At 50.1% G+C, this 24,339-nt stretch overlaps 11 protein-coding genes across 11 annotated transcripts; 3 read left to right on the forward strand and 8 right to left on the reverse strand.

Moving 5' to 3' along the window:
- Positions 1–114: 114 nt before the first annotated feature.
- On the forward strand, positions 115–924 carry SCP_0208000 (hypothetical protein; the record flags this gene model as incomplete). Its single annotated transcript, XM_027754712.1, has 2 exons — positions 115–630; positions 688–924. The coding sequence occupies 2 exons, from the start codon at positions 115–117 to the stop codon at positions 922–924; spliced, it is 753 nt and encodes a 250-aa protein (XP_027610513.1).
- Positions 925–1,599: 675 nt separating this feature from the next.
- Positions 1,600–2,994, reverse strand: SCP_0208010 (hypothetical protein; the record flags this gene model as incomplete). The annotated part of the gene is made up of 1 exon (XM_027754713.1): positions 1,600–2,994. One exon carries the CDS (start codon positions 2,992–2,994, stop codon positions 1,600–1,602), a length of 1,395 nt encoding a protein of 464 aa, XP_027610514.1.
- Positions 2,995–3,003: 9 nt separating this feature from the next.
- On the reverse strand, positions 3,004–3,822 carry SCP_0208020 (Transposon Tf2-12 polyprotein; the record flags this gene model as incomplete). Its single annotated transcript, XM_027754714.1, has 1 exon — positions 3,004–3,822. One exon carries the CDS (start codon positions 3,820–3,822, stop codon positions 3,004–3,006), a length of 819 nt encoding a protein of 272 aa, XP_027610515.1.
- An 850-nt stretch (positions 3,823–4,672) lies between these two features.
- On the reverse strand, positions 4,673–5,430 carry SCP_0208030 (hypothetical protein; the record flags this gene model as incomplete). Its single annotated transcript, XM_027754715.1, has 2 exons — positions 4,673–4,720; positions 4,786–5,430. 2 exons carry the CDS (start codon positions 5,428–5,430, stop codon positions 4,673–4,675), a joined length of 693 nt encoding a protein of 230 aa, XP_027610516.1.
- Positions 5,431–5,664: 234 nt separating this feature from the next.
- On the reverse strand, positions 5,665–6,048 carry SCP_0208040 (hypothetical protein; the record flags this gene model as incomplete). Its single annotated transcript, XM_027754716.1, has 1 exon — positions 5,665–6,048. The coding sequence occupies one exon, from the start codon at positions 6,046–6,048 to the stop codon at positions 5,665–5,667; it is 384 nt and encodes a 127-aa protein (XP_027610517.1).
- Positions 6,049–6,857: 809 nt separating this feature from the next.
- Positions 6,858–7,859, reverse strand: SCP_0208050 (hypothetical protein; the record flags this gene model as incomplete). The annotated part of the gene is made up of 1 exon (XM_027754717.1): positions 6,858–7,859. One exon carries the CDS (start codon positions 7,857–7,859, stop codon positions 6,858–6,860), a length of 1,002 nt encoding a protein of 333 aa, XP_027610518.1.
- A 5,943-nt stretch (positions 7,860–13,802) lies between these two features.
- On the forward strand, positions 13,803–14,512 carry SCP_0208060 (hypothetical protein; the record flags this gene model as incomplete). Its single annotated transcript, XM_027754718.1, has 3 exons — positions 13,803–13,928; positions 13,985–14,249; positions 14,313–14,512. 3 exons carry the CDS (start codon positions 13,803–13,805, stop codon positions 14,510–14,512), a joined length of 591 nt encoding a protein of 196 aa, XP_027610519.1.
- A 2,270-nt stretch (positions 14,513–16,782) lies between these two features.
- On the reverse strand, positions 16,783–18,315 carry SCP_0208070 (hypothetical protein; the record flags this gene model as incomplete). Its single annotated transcript, XM_027754719.1, has 5 exons — positions 16,783–16,983; positions 17,039–17,268; positions 17,326–17,722; positions 17,792–18,216; positions 18,273–18,315. 5 exons carry the CDS (start codon positions 18,313–18,315, stop codon positions 16,783–16,785), a joined length of 1,296 nt encoding a protein of 431 aa, XP_027610520.1.
- A 930-nt stretch (positions 18,316–19,245) lies between these two features.
- Positions 19,246–20,665, reverse strand: SCP_0208080 (hypothetical protein; the record flags this gene model as incomplete). Its single annotated transcript, XM_027754720.1, has 5 exons — positions 19,246–19,392; positions 19,452–19,733; positions 19,803–20,036; positions 20,102–20,202; positions 20,257–20,665. The coding sequence occupies 5 exons, from the start codon at positions 20,663–20,665 to the stop codon at positions 19,246–19,248; spliced, it is 1,173 nt and encodes a 390-aa protein (XP_027610521.1).
- Positions 20,666–20,961: 296 nt separating this feature from the next.
- On the reverse strand, positions 20,962–21,171 carry SCP_0208090 (hypothetical protein; the record flags this gene model as incomplete). The annotated part of the gene is made up of 1 exon (XM_027754721.1): positions 20,962–21,171. The coding sequence occupies one exon, from the start codon at positions 21,169–21,171 to the stop codon at positions 20,962–20,964; it is 210 nt and encodes a 69-aa protein (XP_027610522.1).
- A 263-nt stretch (positions 21,172–21,434) lies between these two features.
- On the forward strand, positions 21,435–22,496 carry SCP_0208100 (hypothetical protein; the record flags this gene model as incomplete). Its single annotated transcript, XM_027754722.1, has 6 exons — positions 21,435–21,509; positions 21,563–21,664; positions 21,726–21,854; positions 21,905–22,102; positions 22,161–22,247; positions 22,353–22,496. 6 exons carry the CDS (start codon positions 21,435–21,437, stop codon positions 22,494–22,496), a joined length of 735 nt encoding a protein of 244 aa, XP_027610523.1.
- Positions 22,497–24,339: the final 1,843 nt, after the last annotated feature.

Here is a 24,339-nt window from a genome sequence, read left to right on the forward strand (position 1 = left end):
GAAGACGGCCTTACCACCATCAAGCGTGCTCACCACCGCCTTGACGCCCTTGCAGAATGCCTGGGAGCTGCCGTCACCTGCGCAACTTTCGACGTGGCATGGACGCATCACCACATGACATGTGACCACGTCAAATGCGACGTCGCCACTCCTACCGCAGTACCCGCACTCCCTGCTTCCCCCTCCCTCGTGTCTGAAAAGCTCGCCAAGCCCGAGCACCCACGCCACATCAAGAGCGATGCGCCGCACCTGGACCGAAAAAACCGGCCCCAAAAATCGGTAGGGGAGAGTGTGGGGGTAAAAGAGGCCGAGGAGAGAAGAAGGGAGGAGAGGAGGCCAGAGAAGAAGGTGTGGGAATGGACGCGGAGCGACCGGGAGCAGGAGCGGATGCCATGCAAGCATGACGATGCACGAGGTACGCCCGCCCCGTCACCTCCCACAGCGCCGCCACCACGCACCTGTCTCACCGAGCACCCAACGACACCGACGGCCCTGACACGTTCACATGCGACACCACCGCATCGTGGTGCACGCACGCCCACAGCACCCGTGACACAGGACATGGACAACGTGCCTGCCACATCACCGGCACCAGGGGCGCGCGACCACAACAGCACGGCACTGATGCATGTGAGCACAGCACCGTAGTGCAGCTGCACGACCGCGCCCGCAGTGGCCGCAGCGCAGGACACGAACGATGCGCACACCACGTCACCAGTGCGAGGGGCGCAAGCCCGCGACAGCCTGACACCAATGCGCCTTGCTGTCCGGGCCACCGACCACCCAACAGCGCAGGTGGTGCCAAGCGCACCGATGCACCGTGGCTGCGCAACGGAGCCCACAGCGACCGCAGTGCAGGATGCGGACGTCGCGACTGACACACCACCGGTGCTGAGGACGCGCCACGCAGGTGCCGATGCATGAGCGCGCCCAGCGTCGCTGACGCACCGCACCGCGCCGACAGCGTCAGGGGCGCATACCCAGGACGACGCACCCACCACGCCGCCAACACCGAGGGCGTGCCAGGCCAGCGCCACGACCCGGGAGCGCACCGCGTCACCGACGCACCCTGTTACCGTGTTGCCGATGCACCACGCCGCATCACCGGTGCGAGGGGCACGCGTCCACGACAACGTGATCCCAGTGCATGTTCCGCTGGGGCGTACCACTTGTCCGAGGTTCGTCAAGCAAGTACTAAGTCGTTCGACGACTAAGTAAATGCAAGTCAAGAATCGAGAGTCAAGAAGATCACACAAGGACTAGTGATAATCCCGTGTATTGAGAGGTAAAGTAACCAGATCGAGACTGGGGTTCCAGTCGACGATTTCAGCCTTATATACTAATAGTACATGCTGAGTAATACATGCCAGTAATGGCTGAGTCAGTGAGTACCCTCACAGTGAGGGATGAGTCAGTACAGGTTCTAGACTATGGTGTCATGGTCTAGAGAGAGTCCAGATTGAGTCGAGAGATATCGAGACTCGAAGTCTCGGGTTAATGCGTAATCGTACAACGTAATCGAAAGAAAAAAGATAGGTACTCAACATACCGTTGTAACATAAGCCCCTTCCTATGCCGCCTTTGCCCTCAAAGGCATTCCTACATATCTCCTGCTTCCGACGGCATTACACTGTTCATCGGAAACCCTTCAGTATACAATGAACCCGTTCCATCGAAGTCAGAGAATCGCGGGTCCGTTTGAGGGTCAGGGTAAGAGAACGCTATCTCGCGCGCGTCGTAATTTGCGTAGAAGTCATGAGAGTGGGAACAACCTTCTATTGTGTGGCCAGGTGCTTGTTTTCCACAGTAGTAGCAACGCATCCTGTTGGATAGCAACGCAGGACATGCATTCGGGTCGTGGGATGTGAGGACAGATTGACAGATTACGCAAATGGAAAATGGGCAGGTATACTTCGGATGGGTATACTGTCTGCAGAACACGCACTGGGGATGTGGTCGTTGATACGCGATGTATGCTGGGATGGTTCGGTGTGGCCCGATGAGCGCTGTGGAGAAGGCGGGAGGAAACGGGGAGATGTTCCTTCCAGGCTCACTCTCTCCTGGATCTACGAGGGTCTGAGTCGATTGATCCGAGTGTTCAGACGTTTTGGTCTGCACTGCATTTTCCGTGGTCATCGGGGATAACCCTTCAGCATGATGGTTGGGATTGTCGCTAAAGTTCCACTCCGATACGTAATCTGAAGGGGGGTTTGGGCGTAGAGGCCGTGCGATGGAAATACCTTCGTGAGTCGCTGCTGGAGCGGAAGACGTCGAAGCGCCTTCAAACAAATCGAATGGGTTCGGGGTAGGAACTGTTATGGGGTCGAAGGCGAGATGTGATGGTCGTGGTGGAGGTACGGGGGGTGTTCCCTCTTGCAAGGTCTCTGGTGGCATGTCTGTTAAAAAGGTGAGGAGGAACGGCTGCGTGGCGTCTGCATCAAGCTCAATGAGTCGTTGGTACGAGTTCGTCTGGGCAAACATTAGGGCTAGCGTTTCCTCCTGTCGCTGGATTCTATCCCCCATGCTTAACGCTAACGCTTCCATCCTCTCCGTGTATCGTCGTGTTCCTGCTATTGCATGCTGCATGGAAATAATTTCCGATTTGGCAGCTTGTTGCGAATGGATGATCCTAAGCGCATACTGCGCGTGAGAGTCGTCCAACGTGGTTAGGGCTTGGAGATACAACTCCTCGTATTCTGCAAGTACACGGACCGCCCTTGACTCGTGGGGCTCACAATTCGTCCAGGGCATGTCGGGTAAGGATGGCGTGGTGGCTCTAGAACGTATAGGATTGATTGAGTCAACTATGCCAACGACGAAGTCTTCTAGGTCACCAATAGTTCCAATTCGTCGTGAGAATCGGAGATGGGCCCTAAGGTTATCTCGTATGTCGTGCACTGGCACTCTCCTAAAGTTCCTAGGGTGTGGCGAGGGAGTCGGAGAAGTTTCAGAAAAGTAGTTGTCGACAACAGACTGCGCTCCAGATGATGGCATAGTGGAGGTTCAGAAGTGGTGAAGGTCTATGCGGGCGATTGCTGAGATACGACGCAGGCATCGTCGCCTTTTGTATTCCCCTAGTAGTCCCTTGGCATTTGTCAGATTCGCTTCAGGTTCCCATGAGTTCTCGGCAGAAGCATATCCTTTCCACTTGACCAGGTATTGGGTCCAACCGTATCTTTGTCGGTGGTTTAGGATTGCTTCGACTTCGTATTCCTCGTGCTCTTCAATAAGGTCAGGCGGTGGTCTCGTATCATTTGGGCTGTGGATCTCCGTTTCTTTGTAAGGTGATAGAAGGCTGGCGTGGAATACGGGGTGGATTCTCCATCCTCGTGGTAGGGTCAGGCGGTAGTCCACGGGGCCTATTCGTTCTTCAATAATAAAGGGGCCTTCACGTTTCGGAGCCATCTTCCGTGTTGGGTACCCGATGTTCAGGTTCTTTGTATCGAGCCAGACCTTCTGACCCTTTGCGAAGTGTGGTGAGCCTTTTCTGATCCGTTCTGCCATATGCTGTCTTACTAGCTCGTGCATGGCTAGGGCCTCATCTCGAATCTTCTGGAGTTCAGATAACCGAGTTTCGACTGAGGGTACAATTTTCCTAGGGAGTACCGACAGGATTCCGCGTGGTTCGTATCCCATCATCATGCGGAATGACGACATCTTCCGCACTGAGTGTTCGCGTGTGTTATGGCAGAATTCGAGGTCCGGTAGTTGGTCTACCCATGACTCGGGGTTGTTACCGCAGTAGAGTCGGAGGTACACTTCTAGTTCTTGGTTAACGCGTTCCGTTTCTCCATCTGACTGGGGGTGGTAGGCTGTACTCATTGAGGACCTGATTCCTAGTATCCTGCATAGTTCTTGGAATACATGTGATGCGAATTGTGTTCCTCTATTGGAAATCAGTTTGTCTGAGAGTCCGAATCGGGAATAAACTTTTTCGTGGAAAAGTTTTGCCGTTTGATCCACCGTGACCGTCTTCAAGCAAGGGCAAAGAATTACCCCCTTCGTAAGGTCATGGTCTACCACGACCATGAGAGAGTCAAAACCACGTGATACTGGTAGGTCTGTGATAAAGTCGACTGATGAACAGGAAAATGGTAATGCGTTCAGGGTTGCTGGTATAGGCATTGGAAGAGATTTAGTGGGGTGCATATTGATCTTCATCTGTTGGCACCCTGCACATCCTTCCACATAGGCGCACACTGCAGAGTAAAGTCCTGGCCACCAGAAATCACGTCGGACGAGTTCAAGGGTTTTGTAAGAACCTGGGTGTCCCATGGCTGGTGTGTCATGGTACAACTTGATAATATCACGTCGGAGAGGTTGTACTGGGGGTACATATACGCGTCCTCGGTATTGGACAAGCCCGTCGGTGATTTTACAATCATCGAGGGCAGATTTCATTGGTGGTGGTCCTTTGTTCTGTAAGGCCTGAAGCACATCGTGAACAACTTGATCTTTAATCGAATGTGCACAAATGTCCTGGTATAGTTGTGTCGATATCGAGTGTACGAACAATACTTCTGGGAGAAGGATACGATCTTCATTATCATGATCCCGGTCGCCTTTTCCAAGCAACCGAGATAGGGTATCCGATTGTATCATTTGCGTTCCTGGAACGTGCACCAGTTGGAGTTCAAACTGTGATAAAAGGAGACTCCATCGTGCTTGGCGTCTATTTAGCTTCTGGGCCGTCCAGTAGTAGGTCAGGTTTTTGTGATCGCTGCGTATTACTATTGGATGAGGAGAGCCATCAAGGTAATGGCGCCATTCTTTGAGGGCACGAACGATTCCTAATAGTTCTCTGTCATAGATCTCGTAGTTCCGTTCGGCTGGGTTAAACGATTTTGACAAATAGCCACATGGGTGGAGGTCTCCGTTGACGTCAGTTTGTCTTAACACCGCTCCTGTAGCCACAAGCGAGGCATCGGACTCGATGATAAAGGGTTTCGTCTTATCTGGCATGAGGAGCATGGGGGCAGAGACAAACTTTGCTTTGAGCGTATCGAACACTTGTTGGCAGTTGGGGGTCCATTCCCATATCGGTTTCTTTGTCGTCATCGTGAGGTCTGTGAGTGGTCGTACTATTTCGGAATAATGATCGATGAACTTCCTGTAGAAGTTCGCAAAACCAATGAATGCGCGGACGGCTTTCACCGTTGTTGGTTCTGACCAGTCCTGGATTCCTTTCAACTTGATCGGGTCCATTCCAATATGGTCCGGACGTATGATCATCCCAAGATATTCTACTTCTTGGGAGTCGAACGTGCATTTCTCCGGTTTGACGAACAGATCATTTTGCTTGAGTCGTTCTAGGACTCGAAGCGTATGCTGTCGATGTTCTTCCATGTTATTCGAGAAGATAAGGATGTCGTCCATGTAGATGATCATCCATCCTTCGTCGATCAGGTCCTTAAAGATTTCGTTCATCATTTTCTGAAAAATTGCCGGGGAGTTGCAAAGTCCGAAAAACATCACTGTTGGTTCGTATAGTCCTCGATTTGTCTTGAACACTGCTTTCCACTGATCACCATCTTTGATCCGTACATTGTTATATCCAGATCGAAGGTCCATTTTTGTAAAATAGCGTGCTCCCTTGAGTTTGTCGAGGAGTTCTGTGATCAGAGGAAGTGGGTAGGCATTCTTGATCGTTCCTTCATTCAAGTATCAATAATCTTGGCAAGGCCTAAGGCTCCCATCCTTCTTTCCTACGAAGAAGAAAGGGGATGCCATTGGCGATATCAATGGTTGAATATATCCTTTTCGTGTATTCTCATCTAGGAATTCATCGAGTGCCGTCTGCTCTTTAGGGGATAGGGGGTAGATCTTGCAGTCCTTTGGTACAAATTCTGGTTTTAAATCGATAGCATGGTCCCATGCCCGTGAGCTCGGGAACCGTTCTGCCACTTTCTTTTCGAAGACATCTTTGTACCCCATCAGGCAGGAGGGGATGAGCTCTTCGAGCTTCTTCTTCGCTCCTCCTGCCTTTTGGATTGCTTCTTGTACCAATTCCTGTGATTTTCCGCTAGCCTTGTAGAGCAGCGTGTCCATGCCAGTGTTACATAGCCAAGTGTTTTGTGCGATACTAAATTGCCCAGATCGCGTATCCCTCATTATCCGACCTATACAGGGTCCTGAGGTTGGTTTGTTACCACCTCGAGTTGGGCATTCAGGAGTCGCTGTATCGCCTTGTGGGTCAAAGATTGCCAGCACCGGTTCGCCTTGGATATATGAGATAAGCAATTCGCTGTCCTCCAGTTCGATCCTGTAATCGCGAATTCCTAGCTCTGGGTCTCCTGGTTTAACTCGATTTTCCAGATGTTCTGGATCGCTATTTTCCCAGGATCGTCCATTATCGTCGATTGGTCCGATATAGGGGGCATTTGCTGCCTTTTGTACCTTTGGTTCAGTATCTCGGACTGTTTCTACAGTGGGTTTTCTCCAATCGTAATCCAGTTCGCCTGTTTCCCAGTTAATCCGGGGGTTCATCGCCTGAAGCCAGGGTAACCCGAGGATAACCTCATCCTTCCCTAGGTTGGTAATGTAGTACTGGAATACTTTTTGTCTTCTTCCAGCCTTTGTACATTTCCATACGCAGTGCATTGCATATCCTAACTTGTTTGGAGTACCGTCAGCATTGAGAATCCTAATCGGTTTTGGGAGTCTCTCCTGGTGGTACTTCATTCGTTTGATGAATGATTTGTCCATAAACATTCCCCCAGCTCCTGAGTCCAATAGAGCGGAGATATCAGCGCTTTGACTCGGCACACCCAAAGTAATAGGAACATGTATCGATTTTCCCAGGAATTCGCATACAATTACATTAGGGTGGTGAGTCGGTAATGACGGTACTGACGCTGTTACAGCCCGTCGAATCCAAAATCCGATCCTTCTAGTTTCCTGATCCAGTCGTTACGTTCCTTCTGCATTTTTCGTAATTCCTGAAGTAATTCGGAGACGTCGCTGTCGAAAATGGTCGTTCTCTTGACCGATGCGGTGTCCTCTTCAACGTCTTCTATCTTCGAGGTTGAGGGTTCCCCTTTGGATTCCTCGACCTGTATCTCCTTGTGTGTTCCGGAAGTGTTTCTGGGGTTCTTCGGCTTCTTCTTAGGGCAATCGCGCGAATGATGTCCTTGTTGGTGGCATTCAAAGCAGAGTCCTCCTTTGATGTGCCTGTCACGTTCTTCTTGTGACATGCGGTCGACATCCATGACATTAGGGTCTCGTGTATAGACGGGTCCCTTCCTCTGTTGTTGCCCTTGCTTCTGCTGTTGTCCGCTAGGGCGATTGTTCTGGAATTTCATGTACATCTGCATTGACTTGGTTTGGTTGTCGATTTCAACCGCCTTCTTGTACCACCCTTCCATATCGGTGGGGAGTGGGTTGACATTCATGATTCGCTCGAGAAGTCGACGGGATAGTCCAAATTTGAAGTAATGGAGGCGTGCTGGGTATTCCGTGATTTTGGCCTTTTTCATAAGTACCAGGAACGAGTTAACGTAATCCTGTACTTCTCCCATCTGACGAAGGGATTCAAGGTCTTTCATCGCCGATCCCATGGGATCGGTCTCTTGGAATGCTTTATTGAAGTCGATGACCCATGCGTCGAAGGTTCCATAGTCCTTTAGCTTTCCTAGGTCGTCGGTGTGGTTATCGTACCACGTCTCAGCCCATGCTTCAGCTGTTCCTCCTCTCATGAAGGACATCGCGAATGCGATTTTCTTCTTGTTGCTATTGTAAATTTCGTCATTGATGTCGACATACGTCTGAACCCTTTGTAGGAATATCTTTGTTTTGCTCGTATCTCCCGAGAAGGGTTCAGGTTGGGAGAGTTTGAGTTCAGTTGGCTTTGGCATTTGCATCGTGGGAGTTGGGTTCGAAATGATGTGTCTGTGGACTGGGATCGCAGAAAAGGCTGCTGCAGGTATAAGCTGTGCGGGGATCGGTGCTGGGGCTGTTGCCTCTGCTTCTGATTCTGCTTCTGATTCTGCTTCTGCTGCTGCTGCTGCTACTGCTGCTGCTGCTGCTGCTGCTTCTGCTAGTGGATGTCCCGGGGTTATTTCGTCAACTCCTCGCTGTATTTCTGCTGGGTCGATTAGTCGGTCGACGTTTTGCCTTGCTGCAGTATATATCGTGAAGCGTTCTGCTTCGTTCGGATAGTCTCTGGTGAATTCTTCAAGAATTTTTCGGTAAGTTGCTTCGTCTGATGCAAGCCTCCAACCCAGTCTCCCTTCTCTGATAGTCGGGAGGGCTCTGAATTCTCTCGATGATGAGCCTCGGTGGATTGGATGTCCTACGTTTTCGTCCCACCTTATCGATGAAGGTCGAGGGCATGAAAATTCTTCTAGTCCTCGAAAATCCAGTGTGTCAATGTTTCTCTAACCTTTCTGCACCCCGGGTAACTTGCCCTGCTAGGTGTTTATCAGCTAAGGTTCGTCGGGTCTCTGTAAATGTAGTTCTGCGCTGAACCTGAAAAGGTTGAGCGGTATCGGATAGTCTCGATCTTATGTTACGCTGGGGCGTACCACTTGTCCGAGGTTCGTCAAGCAAGTACTAAGTCGTTCGACGACTAAGTAAATGCAAGTCAAGAATCGAGAGTCAAGAAGATCACACAAGGACTAGTGATAATCCCGTGTATTGAGAGGTAAAGTAACCAGATCGAGACTGGGGTTCCAGTCGACGATCTCAGCCTTATATACTAATAGTACATGCTGAGTAATACATGCCAGTAATGGCTGAGTCAGTGAGTACCCTCGCGGTGAGGGATGAGTCAGTGAGTACCCTCACAGTGAGGGATGAGTCAGTACAGGTTCTAGACTATGGTGTCATGGTCTAGAGAGAGTCCAGATCAAGTCGAGAGATATCGAGACTCGAAGTCTCGGGTCAATGCGTAATCGTACAATGTAATCGAAAGAAAAAAGATAGGTACTCAACGTACCATTGTAACAGTGCACCCGGAGGCGCACCCCGCTGTCCCCGCTGTGAACCACCCGATGGCGCCCATGGACCTGAGCACGCTGCTGGCACACCCCCCTTCCTCACTGACCACACACCCTGCATCCGACGTCCACGACGGACTGCCACCACCCTCCTGTGCCATCGAGCAGCCGACCTCGACGGCGCCAGCAGACCATGATGCAGCGCCACAGCATCGCACCCAGGACACCCCCGAGGCAGCAGCACCTGTGTACGATGGTGCACAGTTGCTGCCCCACCCACCCTTGTCAACCTTGTCGACTCCCCTACTATCCGTTCCACCTCCGCGAACTCGAGGGCCCAACCCTCGACTTTGCCACATCAACCGGCCCTGGCAGTGGGCCTGCCCACAGGACCCATGCCTCCCAAACCACTGCATGCAGTCTTCTCAGACACCCCCAGTTGTTGTCTATGGAACCGTAACCTGAGGTGGATCTGACGGGTTTTTTCTGGAGCGGGAGGGAGTGTGTGCATCGCACATTTATTTTATGGTATACATTCTCTTTATTTCCCTTATACATAGTGCACTTTACTTTACCATATCCCCATCTATTCCCCTTCTCTTCCTTTCTTCTCCCCTGGGTTTGTTTCTGGTAGGGGAGGGTGTAATGGGTCGGTTCTGATGACCGTTACTCGTTATGGACTGCTTACTACTTACATAAGCAAGTTGCTTTTTATCCTTTACACTCACCATCTAGCTGTACTTACTCAGTCTTAGTTTACTCTGGCTATATATTGAGTCCACTACAGCCCTGGTGAGCCTAAGGATCTAGGCTCTTTACAGTCACCTGCCAAAAATCCGCGAAAGCACAGATGGGATAATGATCCTGATCAACGTGAGGAAAGCGGGATGGACGCACCGGGCCGGCCCAGATGAACCAGAAGAAAGACAGTTCAGCATGATTACCGTCTAATGCATGACCCAGAGGCAGACGAAGATCTGGATAATGATCCAGATAAATCAAATGCCAAATTAGTCTATATTGCGATAAGCGCCCACGGAAATGTGGATGTGGACAAGCCAAAGACGCTCAGTGATGCCAAGAGATCACTCGAGTGGCCCAAATGGGAACAGGCAGTCCAGTCGGAACTCAATCAACTACAGGGTATGGAGACTTGGGAGTTAGTGGAACCTCCCGAAGATCGAAAACCCGTAGGAAATAAATGGGTTCTAGTCAAGAAAACAAACAAAGAGGGTGAAATAATTAAATACAAAGCCTGCCTGGTTGCGAAGGGATATTCTCAAATCCCAGGCATGGACTATACCGAGACGTTCGCGCCCGTAGTCTGCCTTGAAACCATTCGAGCTATCCTCGGGCTAGCTGCAATCTTAGATTGGGAGATCAGACAGATGGACGTGAAAGGCGCCTATCTTAACGGAACTCTCAAAGAAGAAGTGTACATGCGGCAACCCGAAGGATACAGTGATGGAACGTATCGCATATGTAAATTAAAGAAAACCCTCTATGGGCTAAAGCAATCTGGCCGAGAATGGAATATCGTGCTGAACCGCAAGTTACTAGACGCGGGATTCAAGCGCCTATTCTCGGATCCATGTGCATACATTCGGATCAAAGGTGATAAGATAGAAATTGTCACCGTTTGGGTAGACGACCTATTAATATTCACCAATGATTGCGCACTAATGGACCAATTGAAGAGCGAACTCCGAAATATGTTCGAAGTTACTGACCTTGGCGAACCCCGGAAAATTGTGGGGATAGAAATTGAGAGAGACCGTTCAAAGCGGACAATCAAAATCTCTCAGACAAAATATATTGAGTCTATCCTACACAAGAATGGGCTTACGAACACCAACACGGTGTCACGCACCAAAAGTGTTTGGCTTGTGAACACGTAACCACTGGTGAAGCGCTCGATGAAGAAGTCACATGACTAAGACGGAACCCGAGAACATTTGGCTGAGTGTGTCACCTGATGCTCACATTATGCTATTGGACGGGAAAAACTCGGAAAGTGCTTTCTCCCTACTTCTTCCTGCTCGCTTTATGCTATTGGACACGGAGGTCCCAAGAGTTTTGTCTTCCCTGTTTCTCCCTGCTCACTTTATGCTATTGGACACGAAGGTCCTAAGACATTTTTCCTTCCTACTTTCCCCTTTGATCACGTGATGCTCTTATTTTGCTATTGGCCAATCTGCCATGTAACACTACTGTGTAATGGTCACAACGGGTGACACCCGAGGGGTATAAAAGGACCCCCGAGGTGCTCCGACCCACAGTCTTCTCTCCCCACTTGTAGCACCCCTATAAGTGAAGTGTTCTCCCTTCGCTTGTAGCTTACCCTACAAAGTGATAAACTAAAAGAATAGGAGTTTGTTCCACTCCTCTCAGTAACATTGTTACTCGTAATCAAAAGGATCCCGACAAAGTCAGTTCAGTGCAGGCAGTGAGATGTTACGAACACAACTACTGCACTCTCGTATCGTTTTTGTTGGGTAGTCTAGCACATGGTTGCTAGATACTCAACCCATTCTCGGAAAGTTCTCGGACAACACGTAGGAAAGTTATCGGCCAGGCACATCGTATTAGGACACACGCACTCGGTAAAGCCCTGCACACGGTTGTAGGCACTCGGATAGGAACACAGAAGACTCGGTAAGCCCTGCACACGGTTGTAGGCACACTGTTAAGAAGACAACGAAGACTCGGTAAGCCCTGCACACGGTTGTAGGCACACTGTTAAGAAGACAACGAAGACTCGGTAAGCCCTGCACACAGTTGTAGGCACACTGTTAAGAAGACAACGAAGACTCGGTAAGCCCTGCACACAGTTGTAGGCACACTGTTAAGAAGACAACGAAGACTCAGTAAGCCCTGCACACAGTTGTAGGCACATGGATAAGAGAACACAGAAGACTCAGCATCGTATAAGAAGACAGAATGCAAGCCCTTGCACATGGTTGCTAGGCATCCCCCTCTACATTCCCCCATCTGTATTGTACAGACTACCATCCCGACTTCAGACAACAAATCACACGTATAGCTCAGGCGTCCCTAACCCATTATCATAAATTTGATATCACCGAACAACTGTGATAGCCCGGCGTACTTTCCCGTTTGCCACGCCCGGTGAACCACAGCGAAGTACCACTCACTTGACTGGGAGTCAAAAGCTCCTCCGGCCAAGGCCAGTGCGTACCCCGAGTCGACAACGGTCAGGATGCCTCTTGATCCAAATACAGTGCTTGAAAAAGAAGAACCCGAAACTGATGACAAATGCGACCGAGACAACGGATATGCATCGCTCGTCGGATCACTGATGTACGTGGCAATTGCCATGAGACCAGACATTGCTCACGCCATGCAACGGCTTAGCTCATTTACTGCCAATCCCGGAATGGCTCATTGGACTGCTGCTAAATGTGTCCTCCGCTATCTATCCGGAACGCGAGAACTTGGAATAATCTACGGGCCAATTGCAGATGTCAAGCCCGAAGATCAATCCATATTTGTGGGCTACTCAGATGCAGACTATGCGAACGATATCCGAGATCGCAAATCAATCTCGAGATATTTATTCAAATTAGGAAATGGCACGATCACGTGGAGCTCAAAGAAGCAAACCACGGCCGCATCATCCACCACGGAAGCCGAATACATGGCATCTACTGAAGCGGCAAAATAAGCCATGTGGCTCCGAACACTATTCAAAGAAATAGGTTTCGAGCAACAAGATCCTACGATTTTATTCGAGGATAATACGGTGGTGATCTCAATCGCACGTGATCCCCAATTCCACGTGAAATCAAAACATTTTGATGTAAAGCATCATTATGTGCGCGAGAAATTGAGAGATAAATATATTGATATCCATTACTGTCCCACGGAGGACATAATAGCGGATATCCTAACAAAGTCGCTCCCTAAGCCGAGGCACGAGAAGCTCACAAAGAAGCTCGGGATGCCCATCAGCTTGAGGGGGAGTGTTGGAAAGTAGCGCCCAAATTTCTAAAGCTCCAGAAATTGGGGAGCACCCAAGGGCAGACAAGTCGAGGGCATGATTACAAAGAAAGACAAAGAAGGAAATTTGCTTATATAAAGTGGAGCGTCTAGAACTGTATATATACAGAAATCTATTTTAGGACGCGTAATCACGCGCCCCGATGCATCTTGACCCGCCATCACTACCTTCCTATTTGGGAACTAAGGCGCGATTTCTAACAGTAACGACGTGAGACCATGATCACTAAATCAAGTTCTAGACGCTCGGAGGATGAACAGTGACGTGATTGGTGTTCCGTCGCAAGCCGGAAAGGTGGAGTACGAGCGGAATCAAGTCCGCGTGGGGTCTGAGATGCAACGAGGGAGAAGAGTCTATTCCAGAGGTATGAGGTGGGTGGCCCGAAAGCGTAGCTAGGAAAATCTCTGTAGTCGCAATGATCGCTGGACAACGCGTCGGACTAAAATCGCACTGCCCTAAGGAGAACGCTAAAATGCAGAAACGCAAGACTGCCCAGAAAATGCACAAAATGCAAGACTGCCCAAAGACGCACTAACTGGATGGGATGGGAATGGGAAACGAGTCTTTTCGCAAGCGTACCTTCCGGGACGGTGGGTTCTCCTCCTCCCCTTTTTCCCTGCCATCATACTTAACTAGTTCTGACCTTTCCTGCCCTCCCGATACTGCCCGCATCTGCTTAACAATCGCTCCGCTGAATCACTGCCCATCACGCCATATCTCGCAATCCCGTCCCCTCACGCTCCTACTCATTCTGAGGGACCTTCCATCACCGAACCTGCCCGAGTGCCTAATAAGGACCCGTCCGTCTCGGAGGCATCTCCCATCCTAAACTCAATCTCCCATCCATGGATGCCAGCGTCATCCTTCGCAAATACACCCTCGCAGAAGCTCTTCTTCGCATTGAGATCTTTACCGAGCCCTTCGATCCAATCCTGTGGAAAGCATGGGCGGTCCGGATGCACGTCCTGCTGGTGAGGCCCCCACGAGCATATGATCCTTTGCTGTCTGACCCTCACATGTCCCTGAGGTCCTTATGGTCCAAGCCCAGTCTGAAGCGGCCAGCGTGGGGATCATCCTACCCCTTCTGTGCGATATCCCTGTCCTGGCCCAGGTGGAAATACACCTGGCAACAGCTCGCACTGTAGAAGGTGGTTATCGGATGATACCCCGAATTGTGGATCACCTTCCTGCGGTCATTCCTCATGGTTTGACTGCCCGCGTTCTGTATGATGACCCTGCTGTCCGCGAGGACTTTGGTTTAGGCCACCCACCGGATGGTCTCTCTGACATTGGTGCGCGGTCGTCCTGTCCCTATTTTCCTGAAGTCGTGTTCCTCAGCTTTTTATCGCCATCAGGAACCTTGCGCCTTCGGGTTGAGACATTGCGCAACGCGGCCCGCGAACTGTATGATGTCATGCGTGGAATCACTGGTAGACGCGAGCTGGCAGATGGTACTTTGAGACGGTTGCGGATCACAGTCGAGGAATTGGAAGTAGCGTTCGGGCTCGTAGTGTGCCCTCCTCTGATAACCAGCTTCCAACTGATGTCGGACTAGGGGTCGGTTTGTGTAGCACCCTGTAGTATCTCCAAAATGTGAGACCGCTTCCCGGATGTGATTCCCACCTCAGCGCACTCTGCGTCCCTTCAACGGCAAGATGATGTAAGTGATGCATAACACCAAATATAGGCGATGATGGGGGTTGCGAAGGTGCGGAGGTCGAAAATATAGTTTAGGGAGACGTTTAGAATCTGGAAGGGTAGTCTCGATTCCAGACGTTGACACACGGATGCACCCGAAAAACCAATATGTCGGAGATCGAAAAAACCACTGCAGCCTCCGTGCTATAATGTCTGGTGACTTTCGGTGCAGCGGGTGTAGATAACCCCAACCTGTTATGCTGTGCTGGCTGCAGTGGTTTTTTCGATGTCCGACGTTGGTACTCGGCAGCCTCCGAAGCGGAGCCGAGGAATGGAGCATATACGTCTGGCTTGCGAGACTACTGGAAGGGGGGTCGACCCTAGTCTCGGAACCAGCCGTTCTGTCAGTGCGGGCCCCCAATCGGAGAGCGAAAAACACCTGCACAGCCCGCAGACAGAACGTCTGGTGAAATTCATATAGGCAGGGGGGGGGATTGTCACATTCACGTGACCTTGATGCGTCTTTCTGCACGTCAGGCGTGTCGCGCGTCGTGTCTAGAGATGTAGGTATCAGGTACAATGTCGTACACAATATATATACCCGGACCTTCTACATGGTACCCGGACTTGCTACACGCGCCTGTACCTGCTATTACAGAGCAATCCAGCCCCAGAACGAAGGCCTCTCCAATGTTGATTTGCCAGCTGTAAGGGAATTTGTTATTTGCCTCTCTGAACCGTTCAATGAGGCGACAACGGCATGCGCGTGAGTCATACCCGCGCAATTTGGATGCCTCTTCTCGCGCAGTTTGCAGGATTCTCGCTGAATTTGCTCTCTGGTTCTTATGCGAGTCATGGGGAGTCTGCGCCGCCATCGCCGGGATTTCTCTTGAGTTTGCGTTACTTGCAAAAGTGGTTGCAGATGCATGGGTATGGGTTGAAGCTGCAAATGAGCTAGAAGTCGAGGTAGAACTCTCAGGGCAGGACATAGAAGCAGAATATATATGAGGGGAAGGCATATCGTGATTGCTACAGACACTACACAGAAGACGCGTACTACTACACATCGCCCGTAGGACACGTCGCCCTGACGCGCTGGTCACGAAGTGTGACAATCCCCCCCCCCCGCCTATACGAATTTCACCAGACGTTCTACACGCCCAACCTTCCTTGAGATGCACGGGACATTAGACAATCATATGTACCAGTGCTGGTGAGACGCATGATAGTCGGAGCTGCAACATCTGTTAGCAATGTGGCCGTGACAACCTGAAATGCGTGCTATCTCGCACACCGTCCCTGGCCTGAAGAAGGCTGTCGGACAGCCGCCGCCCTACCTGTCTCCCATCTGAGCAGTCAGGCCACCTAGGGCTTGCTCCCATCAGTCTCCCATCAGCCACGATCGGCTGTACACGAGGCCTAGCGACTTGTTGAAGAAGTAGGTATCCCGGCTCCCTCCCAGCTGATCGTTGCAGACCACTGCAGCATCCTCAGCAAGCTGGCGAATGGGCAGATACCACCCTTCTCTGATGGCATATCACATCCGGTCATCACCTCCCCGCTAGTTCTGGCTCATCAGCCAGGTGTAAATCAAGTAATGAAGTCTATTATGCCCGGCCTCTATGCTCTCTCGGTGTCTGAGACTATATGCACTATGTAGCACCTAGGAATATTATTCTCGTCTACACTACTAGTACGAGGGCCCGGGCTGAGCTGGCACGGCATCCACATTCATGTTATTTGTTAGTCTAGCACTTCGAAGATGGACAGAAATACATACCGTTCGACGGATCGGTGGCTGCAGGCTGAATGGCAGACACTTTCGCTTCTTGGGCTAACTTTTTGCAAGCCCGCGTGTCTGCCGCCTTCGCTGCTGTCTGCGCGCGTTTTATGGGGCCCGATTCACGAAGTCCTGCAGCAATCTCGCGATGCTTCATATACCGGTTGTCAAGGTAAGATATTGGTCGTGTGAGAGATCGCGGAAGGGTTTGTCGAATCAACGCCGCATTGTGGATTGCGTACATATTGAGAAGAAATCGTTCAGCAGTGGTGTGCGCGATCACTGCTTCGGTCCGCGCTGTTGTCGATCGTTCTTGCACGACATGCTGAGTCCCGGTAGGTGAGCAGCTAGTCATCCGGCAGTCATGCTGAGCATTGAAGATGAATAGCACATCCTGTTGTTAGCAATCAGTAGTTATAATAATGGCTAGACAGCAAAGCACTTGCCTTCGGTGTGACTAAACATGGAGCATCATCACCACGCGTCAGAACTGGCATGCCCAGGAAGGGATCACGTTCGCCGGAAATGTTGAATGGTTCGATGATCACCACGGGAGAGTGACCGACCGTGGGGGTAACGATTTTCCAAATTCTCCCCGCAGCAATGGACTTGCAGCATAACATCAGAAATATCGCTGATAGAATGAAATAAGCAATAACATACATTGGAAGGGAGTTCTCGATAAAACACCCAAGACCCTGCTTTACATATATCCTTGGATTGTGATACGAGGTAACGGCAGTGACTCCAGAGCCTTGTCTCATCGCTCTCGTGGTCCTGGCCATCAGCAGAAGGGATATTGATGCCGGGTGGCAGGAGGATTCCAGGTGTTCCGGAAATGTCACACCAAGTTGAGGAAGCCCATTTGGCCTCTGATTCTAGCTTGACTGTGCCTGTGTGCAATATGAGAACAAGAAATAAAGATCAAAGAATCACAGGTCAGAACTCACCAGCAACCATCATCTCCGGATGGACCCATCCAAGTCGACGCTGCAAGGCTGGATTCAACTGTAAGAAACTACACACCTTTTCTCCGGCGCGGATGTATTGGCCATCTGTATCGCGCCACCATCCGCCGCTGACCTGATGCTTGAACCGCTCCATACCGGCTAGAGTGATAGCGATGTCACGGCTTGGTGCTTGGTGGTTTGAGAGAATGCTGCAGAATCGAAAGATTGCGTTCCAGCACTCGAAGATCTCTGTCGAGTAGAGGACTGCAGGTCCAAAGCGTCGAATGTCTTTGATAAGATGCGGCAACACATGGAGCTTCGTTTTCATAAGGATGCGGTTTGGATCGATCAGCGCCCAAATGTCGAGGACATTGGCGATGAGTATTTCGAGGTCAGCCTGCATGAAGTTGAATTAGTATGACACAGTAAAGTGTCCAGATGAAGTATCTGCCACAGAACTACACACCAAATACTCTTCCATGTTACATATGCTATGGTACCAGAGCATTGCGCCGAGCTCTCCACTTGCCTTCCAAAGATCAAGAACAAGATCTGGGCACATACCGCCATACAGATGAAAGGCACCAACTTGCTGCAGGATCTTGAAATGTCTTCCGACCAGAGAGTTTTTGTACTGCACGATGTAGTCACTTCGAACAGGCGAGAGAAGCAGACCATCTACGGATGACGCTCGAAGTCTAATTGCGAATGTGCTGTCCTTCTTCTTGTCCCATTCACTCGTTGTTTTGTGCCAGACATACTTCGTCTCACCGAGCAGATAGGTGTGAAGGATCTCTCCAGGTGTGTCGATGGGAGGATCGAGAGTCCGCGGACACGAGAAGAGGACATTGAAGTGGTCGCCAGGTCGTGTGGCATTACCATCATGAAGCGCTAATCGTCGTGTCAGATTGGGCCAACAAGTGTCACACAGTTGTGAAAATACGAACGCGAGTCCTCTGGAAGTGCATTGTAACGAGATGGGGGCTGCATAACAAGCCACTCGTGACACTCAAGCTGAATCTCGTGCTTTATTTCTGCCTTAACAGCTTTGCGGTTGTCTCCAGTCAATCAGGGATTCTTTAGCCGTGCATCCTTGGTAATAGGATTAGAGAGGCGAGCGGCCTGCATGGTACGTGCTCTTGCTATAACGATTTCGATCCAATGTTGCGCAGTCTTATCCTTGATCCCACTTCGTGTCTGCATCTCGTCGATGTTGTCCTGTACGCCAAGTCCGGCAGCAAAGAGTTGTTGCCGAATTTCTTCAACTATTCTCGCATGAGTACGCCGAGGATTATCGGGCTACAAAAGCCACCAGCAATAGTATGTTGCAACATTAGTATCTGCCATGTCTCCACATTTGAAAAACTTCTCACCGAGAACATTTTCTCATAGCCTATATCACTTTCTCGCTCCTCCGCCGTGCCTCCAGCCATGCAACAACGACACGAGTAATTTCCGTTCTCGCCAATATGAGAGCAATGCTCAGATTGCTGTGGGTTATCTGCCGGTAAGACATGAATGATGACACGGAACAAGATCTCCTGTTCCAGATGACAATCATATGCAGTATGCCAGCGATCTTCACCGCTACAAGAGTCCCGCTATATGAGCATCATACTAGCGTACTGCAATTGTAGACTCACGTGTCAGTGAGGACAGCATCCATCTGCTCCGATGACGAGGCATGCTGTGACGTCGAGCAGAACTTGACGAAATATTCTTGTTGCAGTTTCTGATGCAGAAGATTGATGTTTGCGAGATATATGTTTGTGTGGGGATTGAACTGTTTTGTCTTATTTCCAGATACGTCGTCACTTCAGCACATCATGCGTATGGTGAATGTTGGTCGGCCATTTGTGACACCACGCACCGGGTGTGGCATCTCATGTACCCATTTGGGAGCGAAGTCTGCAGACCAATTCAGAACTGTCCAGATATAATCAACAGAACGTTCAAACCTGGGAACTTGAAGCTACAGCCACGCGTCTTCAGATCAAAATAGTTGGCGGATAATTCGGTCGCTTGCAGACGAATAAGGTCCTTATCTTGTATTTCGAACAAGTCGCACTGACCCGTCACCAGTAAGCTTGCACCGCAGTACATTTAGAATACAATCCTGAGCTCACCATTGAATTATACTGGACCACGTAACCGTCAAAGCATTCAATCTTATTGTCCACCACCCATCTCAACGGAATCACAAGTCGACCGTCTCGGACTTCTGCAAGTTCTTTGATGTAAAAATGCCTATGAGGTGTGTTTATCCAGTCCGCCCACATAAGCTGGTTGAGATCTAGTTCATCTTCCTTAATGTACTGCCATTTCTCTCCGTGATAGAATTCTGATACAGAGCATCCAACTTCAGGATAGACTTGAATGTGTGGCCATACAAGTGGGTTGGCGAAGTCCTAATCAGATATATGGTGAGCCTCTCAGATCACCATGGCCACATTGTAACACTCAGAGCATTGGCTTACCAATTTCACCGTTGCTGATGGCACGTTCGCATAGAAAAGATTCGATTGTGACGATTCATGTTGCTTTGTCTCAACATTGACTTCGTGCGCTAGTTCGGCTTGCTTCTTTCGCAGTGCAGAAAAGGATGGAACATTGGGCGTTCCGCACTCCTTCATAATCCAAATGAATGTCTTCATATGGTCGTCTAAGAGTCGCAGTCGCGGAAGGTTATCAAGAAGGTCCAGCATGAACATCTGAACAATTATTCAGCTCTCAGCGAAATTCCTCCATAAGGAAGTGATATCAAGCACTCTCTTACCGTTTTGGATCCATAGGGTTTCCAGTCTCCATCCATTCTCATTGGTACCTCTTTACAGAACATGTCTTCAATGTCATCTTCATTATCGGAGTCCTCAATGCCTGTCAGCAGATGTGAGTACATCGGATATCGTAGATCAGGGCTGCACCTCGTACCCATGGAGCGCATAGCTGCAATAATATCCGGGACTATTGCATCTGTCTCTCCATGCTCCTCACCTTCCGCCATCACCGATACCATATCACCCAGTCTGAGGTGAACATCTTCACCATTCTGTAAGTTCTCGAGCTGTTGTTCAAGGTGATGCATGTCGTGGGCTAACACATTTGTGGTACCTGCAGAAAATGCAATTGCATTTCCGTCATAATCAACATACCCACTATCATCGTCCATGTAAGCCTCCATGACTGGATCACTTGTGTTCTTCCCATCCACATAAGACACATCCTCATTGTCAACATCCATAAAATACTCTGCCAGAAGTAACATCGCTGGAGGGACTTGCTCAGCGAGAGGGGCCGGCAGAGGTGCTGGACCAGGTACATTTGACAAGGTGTGTGCCATCTCTGTCTCGATGGTGGCGCTCTTATGCTTGCTGGTATTTAGATGGCTAGAAATCCCGCCTTTCAGGATCAGGGTGGCTCCGCGATATGTGTTCGAGCACGGAATGCATCGCAGGTGGGCAGTCTCTCCTGGAACTGTCTCAAAAATTCCTATAAATTTGGATTAAATTGAGATGCTCTCAGAACCAGTGAGTTGCATACCTGCATCTCTCCAAGATCCTCTGACTGGAGCCATTTTGCAGATAGACTTGACCGAGTGGGCAATGCTGAGGAGCAGTCAGTCTTCACGTGACTACGTCAGCGAGAAAAGCACATTTTCACCTCTTTTTTGTCCTTCATTTCTTCCTTCTTCTTCTCTCCGTGTTTCTGTTTCCACTCCTCTGATGTCTCTTTGTTTCGAAGTTCGTCCCTCCTCTCCACCGCAATCAGCTCCTGGAAGTCCTGTGCCAACAAATTTGGAGCTTTCAGCTGACGTGGATTCTTCTGCCAGCGGTCAAACTTCACCATCCCTGGTCTCATCATCCAGGGAAAACTCTACCTCTCCAACAACAGCGGCAACATTGAGGACCAGCTCAAAACGGCCTGCCGAAGATCTGACCCAGTTTGCTTCTTTGGCAGCGCGTCGTGTTCGTCTGAGACCAGCAGGTGAGAAGGAACTCGACCGAGTGTCGAAGGTTTGTCGTGTTGGCTGTCATGTTCTTGTGAGATTCTTATCTTAGATTATTATTTAGCTCTCACCGGCTGAGCGGGCTATGTGGACATGCGCTCACATGTTGAAGATTGAGGAGCACCTTGAAGCAATCCAGCCTGCTGATGCCCAATGGGATCTTCCGAGAACGTTGAAGGTAAGTTTGGCGACCTTCACCGACGTCTCGTCAGTTGACAATGCATTTCTTAGGATAAGATCGACCACTATACCTTCGCATTACTCCTCTCGCCGGTATTGCCATTCTATCTGGCCAAGAACACTGCTCCGCTTGGTCCCATCAAGCTGGTCATGGTATGTTCAGTCCACTTGTGCGACTTTGACCACTATTTATTCAAGTTCCCGGCAACGCTAGGGTATTCTTGAGAAGCATCCTTTATGGGGCTTCACCAAGGAAGTTAAAGGGGACAAGTACAAATTTGATATTGTGGTCAAGAGAGTCCAGACTCGTCTCACGGATCGGCGTGCAGAGCTTAAGGAGGTGGTACGTCCTCAACCTGTGTGCTTACTCTCAGAAAGTTGAAGCTTTGCTAGATCACACTCTCCCTGGGTCCCGAAGGATTGTCGGAGGCTCACGGTGAGCAGATGGGCACTGTGTCAAAGGCTCCGAAAAAGAAAACACCTGATCCCGTGCAACTCGACGTTGTCGAGCTCTGCAAAGCCCTCGCGGCCAAACATGCTGCTACCCACGTCATCATAAGCCTCGAGATGTGTGCGCGGGTTGCCTTTCTGGTGCGTAACATTGCTATGGTTGATTCAGAGGTTCTGACGTATGAATGACTCTCGATAGCGCAAATTACTTCTAGAGATGATCAAGAATCCTCAGTTGGAACCCACCGGCGGATACTGGGCTTTCGTTGATGCGCAGCTATCAATTGTTTGAGAGCGTTATGCTGCGGAGCCGGCGAAGATGACCAAGTCTGTTCCCTTTCTGTTCTACTGTTCGGACTATCACTCATTCTACTCAAGTGTTTTCACGCAGATTCTGAAAGACGATCAAGGGAAGTACGGTCGGACGATCATTCCGGGCCAGGATGGGGCCGCCGCCGCCGACATCAGCTGTACACAGAACATTGCGAACAGGGCCGCTTCTGGAACATTTGTCGACGATGAAGATGACTATTAGGTTTACTATTCTTTTGCTTCACCAGAGTATTTGCCGGTGACTCCCCTTCTGGTATGATTTTTGACAACTTGACCTACACTCATTTTGTACATGACGTTCTACAATCACTCTAGTCATTGTATACCTCTCGTTTATTTGATCCATTGTAGTAGCAACTAATAGCAACCACTGCAGTAATAATACATGTCTGTCCTGCACTTTCGACCGTTATCCGGTGCATGATCAATATCCGAGTCACAAATCCCGGACCACAACAACGTCTGACAGGGCGCTGCGCAATAGCACCCTGCAGTGTCGGGCCCATGTCGCCAGGCTATGGGTAGCTGGCTTTTGACGGAATTGTGCGACCTGGCAAGCAGACAGCTTGGAAGGTTGTAACGGTCGAATGAGCAGTCTCGAGACCAGCTGCAGCTAAGCTGCTCCCAGTCAGACTGTCCAGCTGGATCCATCTGTACTCCCGGACAGTAGACGGGCTACGGAGCCAGGTTGGAGGGACCTATCTGAACCAGATGGAAAAGGTAGCGGAGCGGATATGATTGGGAGCTCATTCGGTCAGATCTGCACCAGATAGCTCTTGTGCAAGCCTTGACGGATATACGATAGGACCCCTGACAATTGGGGAGGATCCCTGAGCCGATTTCGGACAAAATTTGGACTTTCGAGAGCCTCATGCCTGGTTTTTCACGGACAAATCAAGGGGTTGACTACCATATAGCCTGAGCCATTTCGCGGACATCGGAAGGCTGAACCTGGGGGAGCTGATCCGGGACCGGACAAATGTTTGTCGAGACGCCTCGAAGGAGGGCGGAAGGGGCGGCGGCTTCGCCGCCGTCCTGGAAGCGCCCAAAATTCCCTTTTTTGGGGTCGAACGTGATGCCATGCCTGAGGTAAAATGCGGACATGGGCCGAAAAATTGGGGGTGATGCCTCATTTTTTGCGGACATTTCGGGTCAAAAATCTCACTTTCCTAACGGACATTTTTGGCCCCTCTAGATCAGGCATCTTGGCCAATTGTCAGGGGTCCTTGTTAGAAAATGCGGGGGCTCGTAGCCCTTTTGGGAAGTGAGGAATTTAATCTGAGAGAATCGGACTGGACGTGAGGTAAAGGATCGGGATGAAGATGTGGCTGCGGAGCTCTCATTGCTCCAAATATAGATATCCTTTTATATAATGGCCACATTATGTAATTAATCTCCGCTGTGGCGCATCCCTCGGATGCCCTCGGATTACCTCTTTTCCGGCCATTTCCAACACTCCCCCTCAAGCCGACGGGCATTCGAGCATATTTATTTGCTTCTGATGCCTTGGCTTAGGGATTGTTTTTCTTTCCGGGATAGGACAATAAATATTTTGAGGATCGCATGCGATTAATATCGCCGTCTGATGGTCCTCAGATACACACTCCCGACCATCCTACCTTCTGGTAGGGGTAGACCAGCAGTTAAAACCTCGCGGGAAAAAACCCAGTGGGAAAAGCCCGCTGTCGGAATCTGGTGAGGGTTCCCCCAACACCAAATAACACTCGCTACTAGCCAGAGTGCGATTTTTCATTTTTTCAATTCTGAGCATTTTTAGCTCATATGCGCGCTTCTGTTGGCGCGCGTTCTCCGGATCGTCCTTCTTGGCATCCAGATCATTCGGTAGATTTTACCGACTTTTCTGTCTGTGGGCCTTTCCTTTTTTGTGTGCATCAGTCCCACCTTCTTCGCGTTCTTCGGGATCATCATCCCATCTGCGCTGCGCGGATTTGATGTGGCAGTTGACTGTGGTGCGGAATTCCCTAGCTCCCCCTCGCGCCACACGTCTATGGCTGCCGAGGTTTTAGGGCTTCGGATCTCTCATC

The sequence above is a fragment of the Sparassis crispa genome (genome assembly GCF_003851025.1).
Source record: "Sparassis crispa DNA, contig_000001F, whole genome shotgun sequence".
Taxonomy (NCBI): Eukaryota; Fungi; Basidiomycota; class Agaricomycetes; order Polyporales; family Sparassidaceae; genus Sparassis; species Sparassis crispa.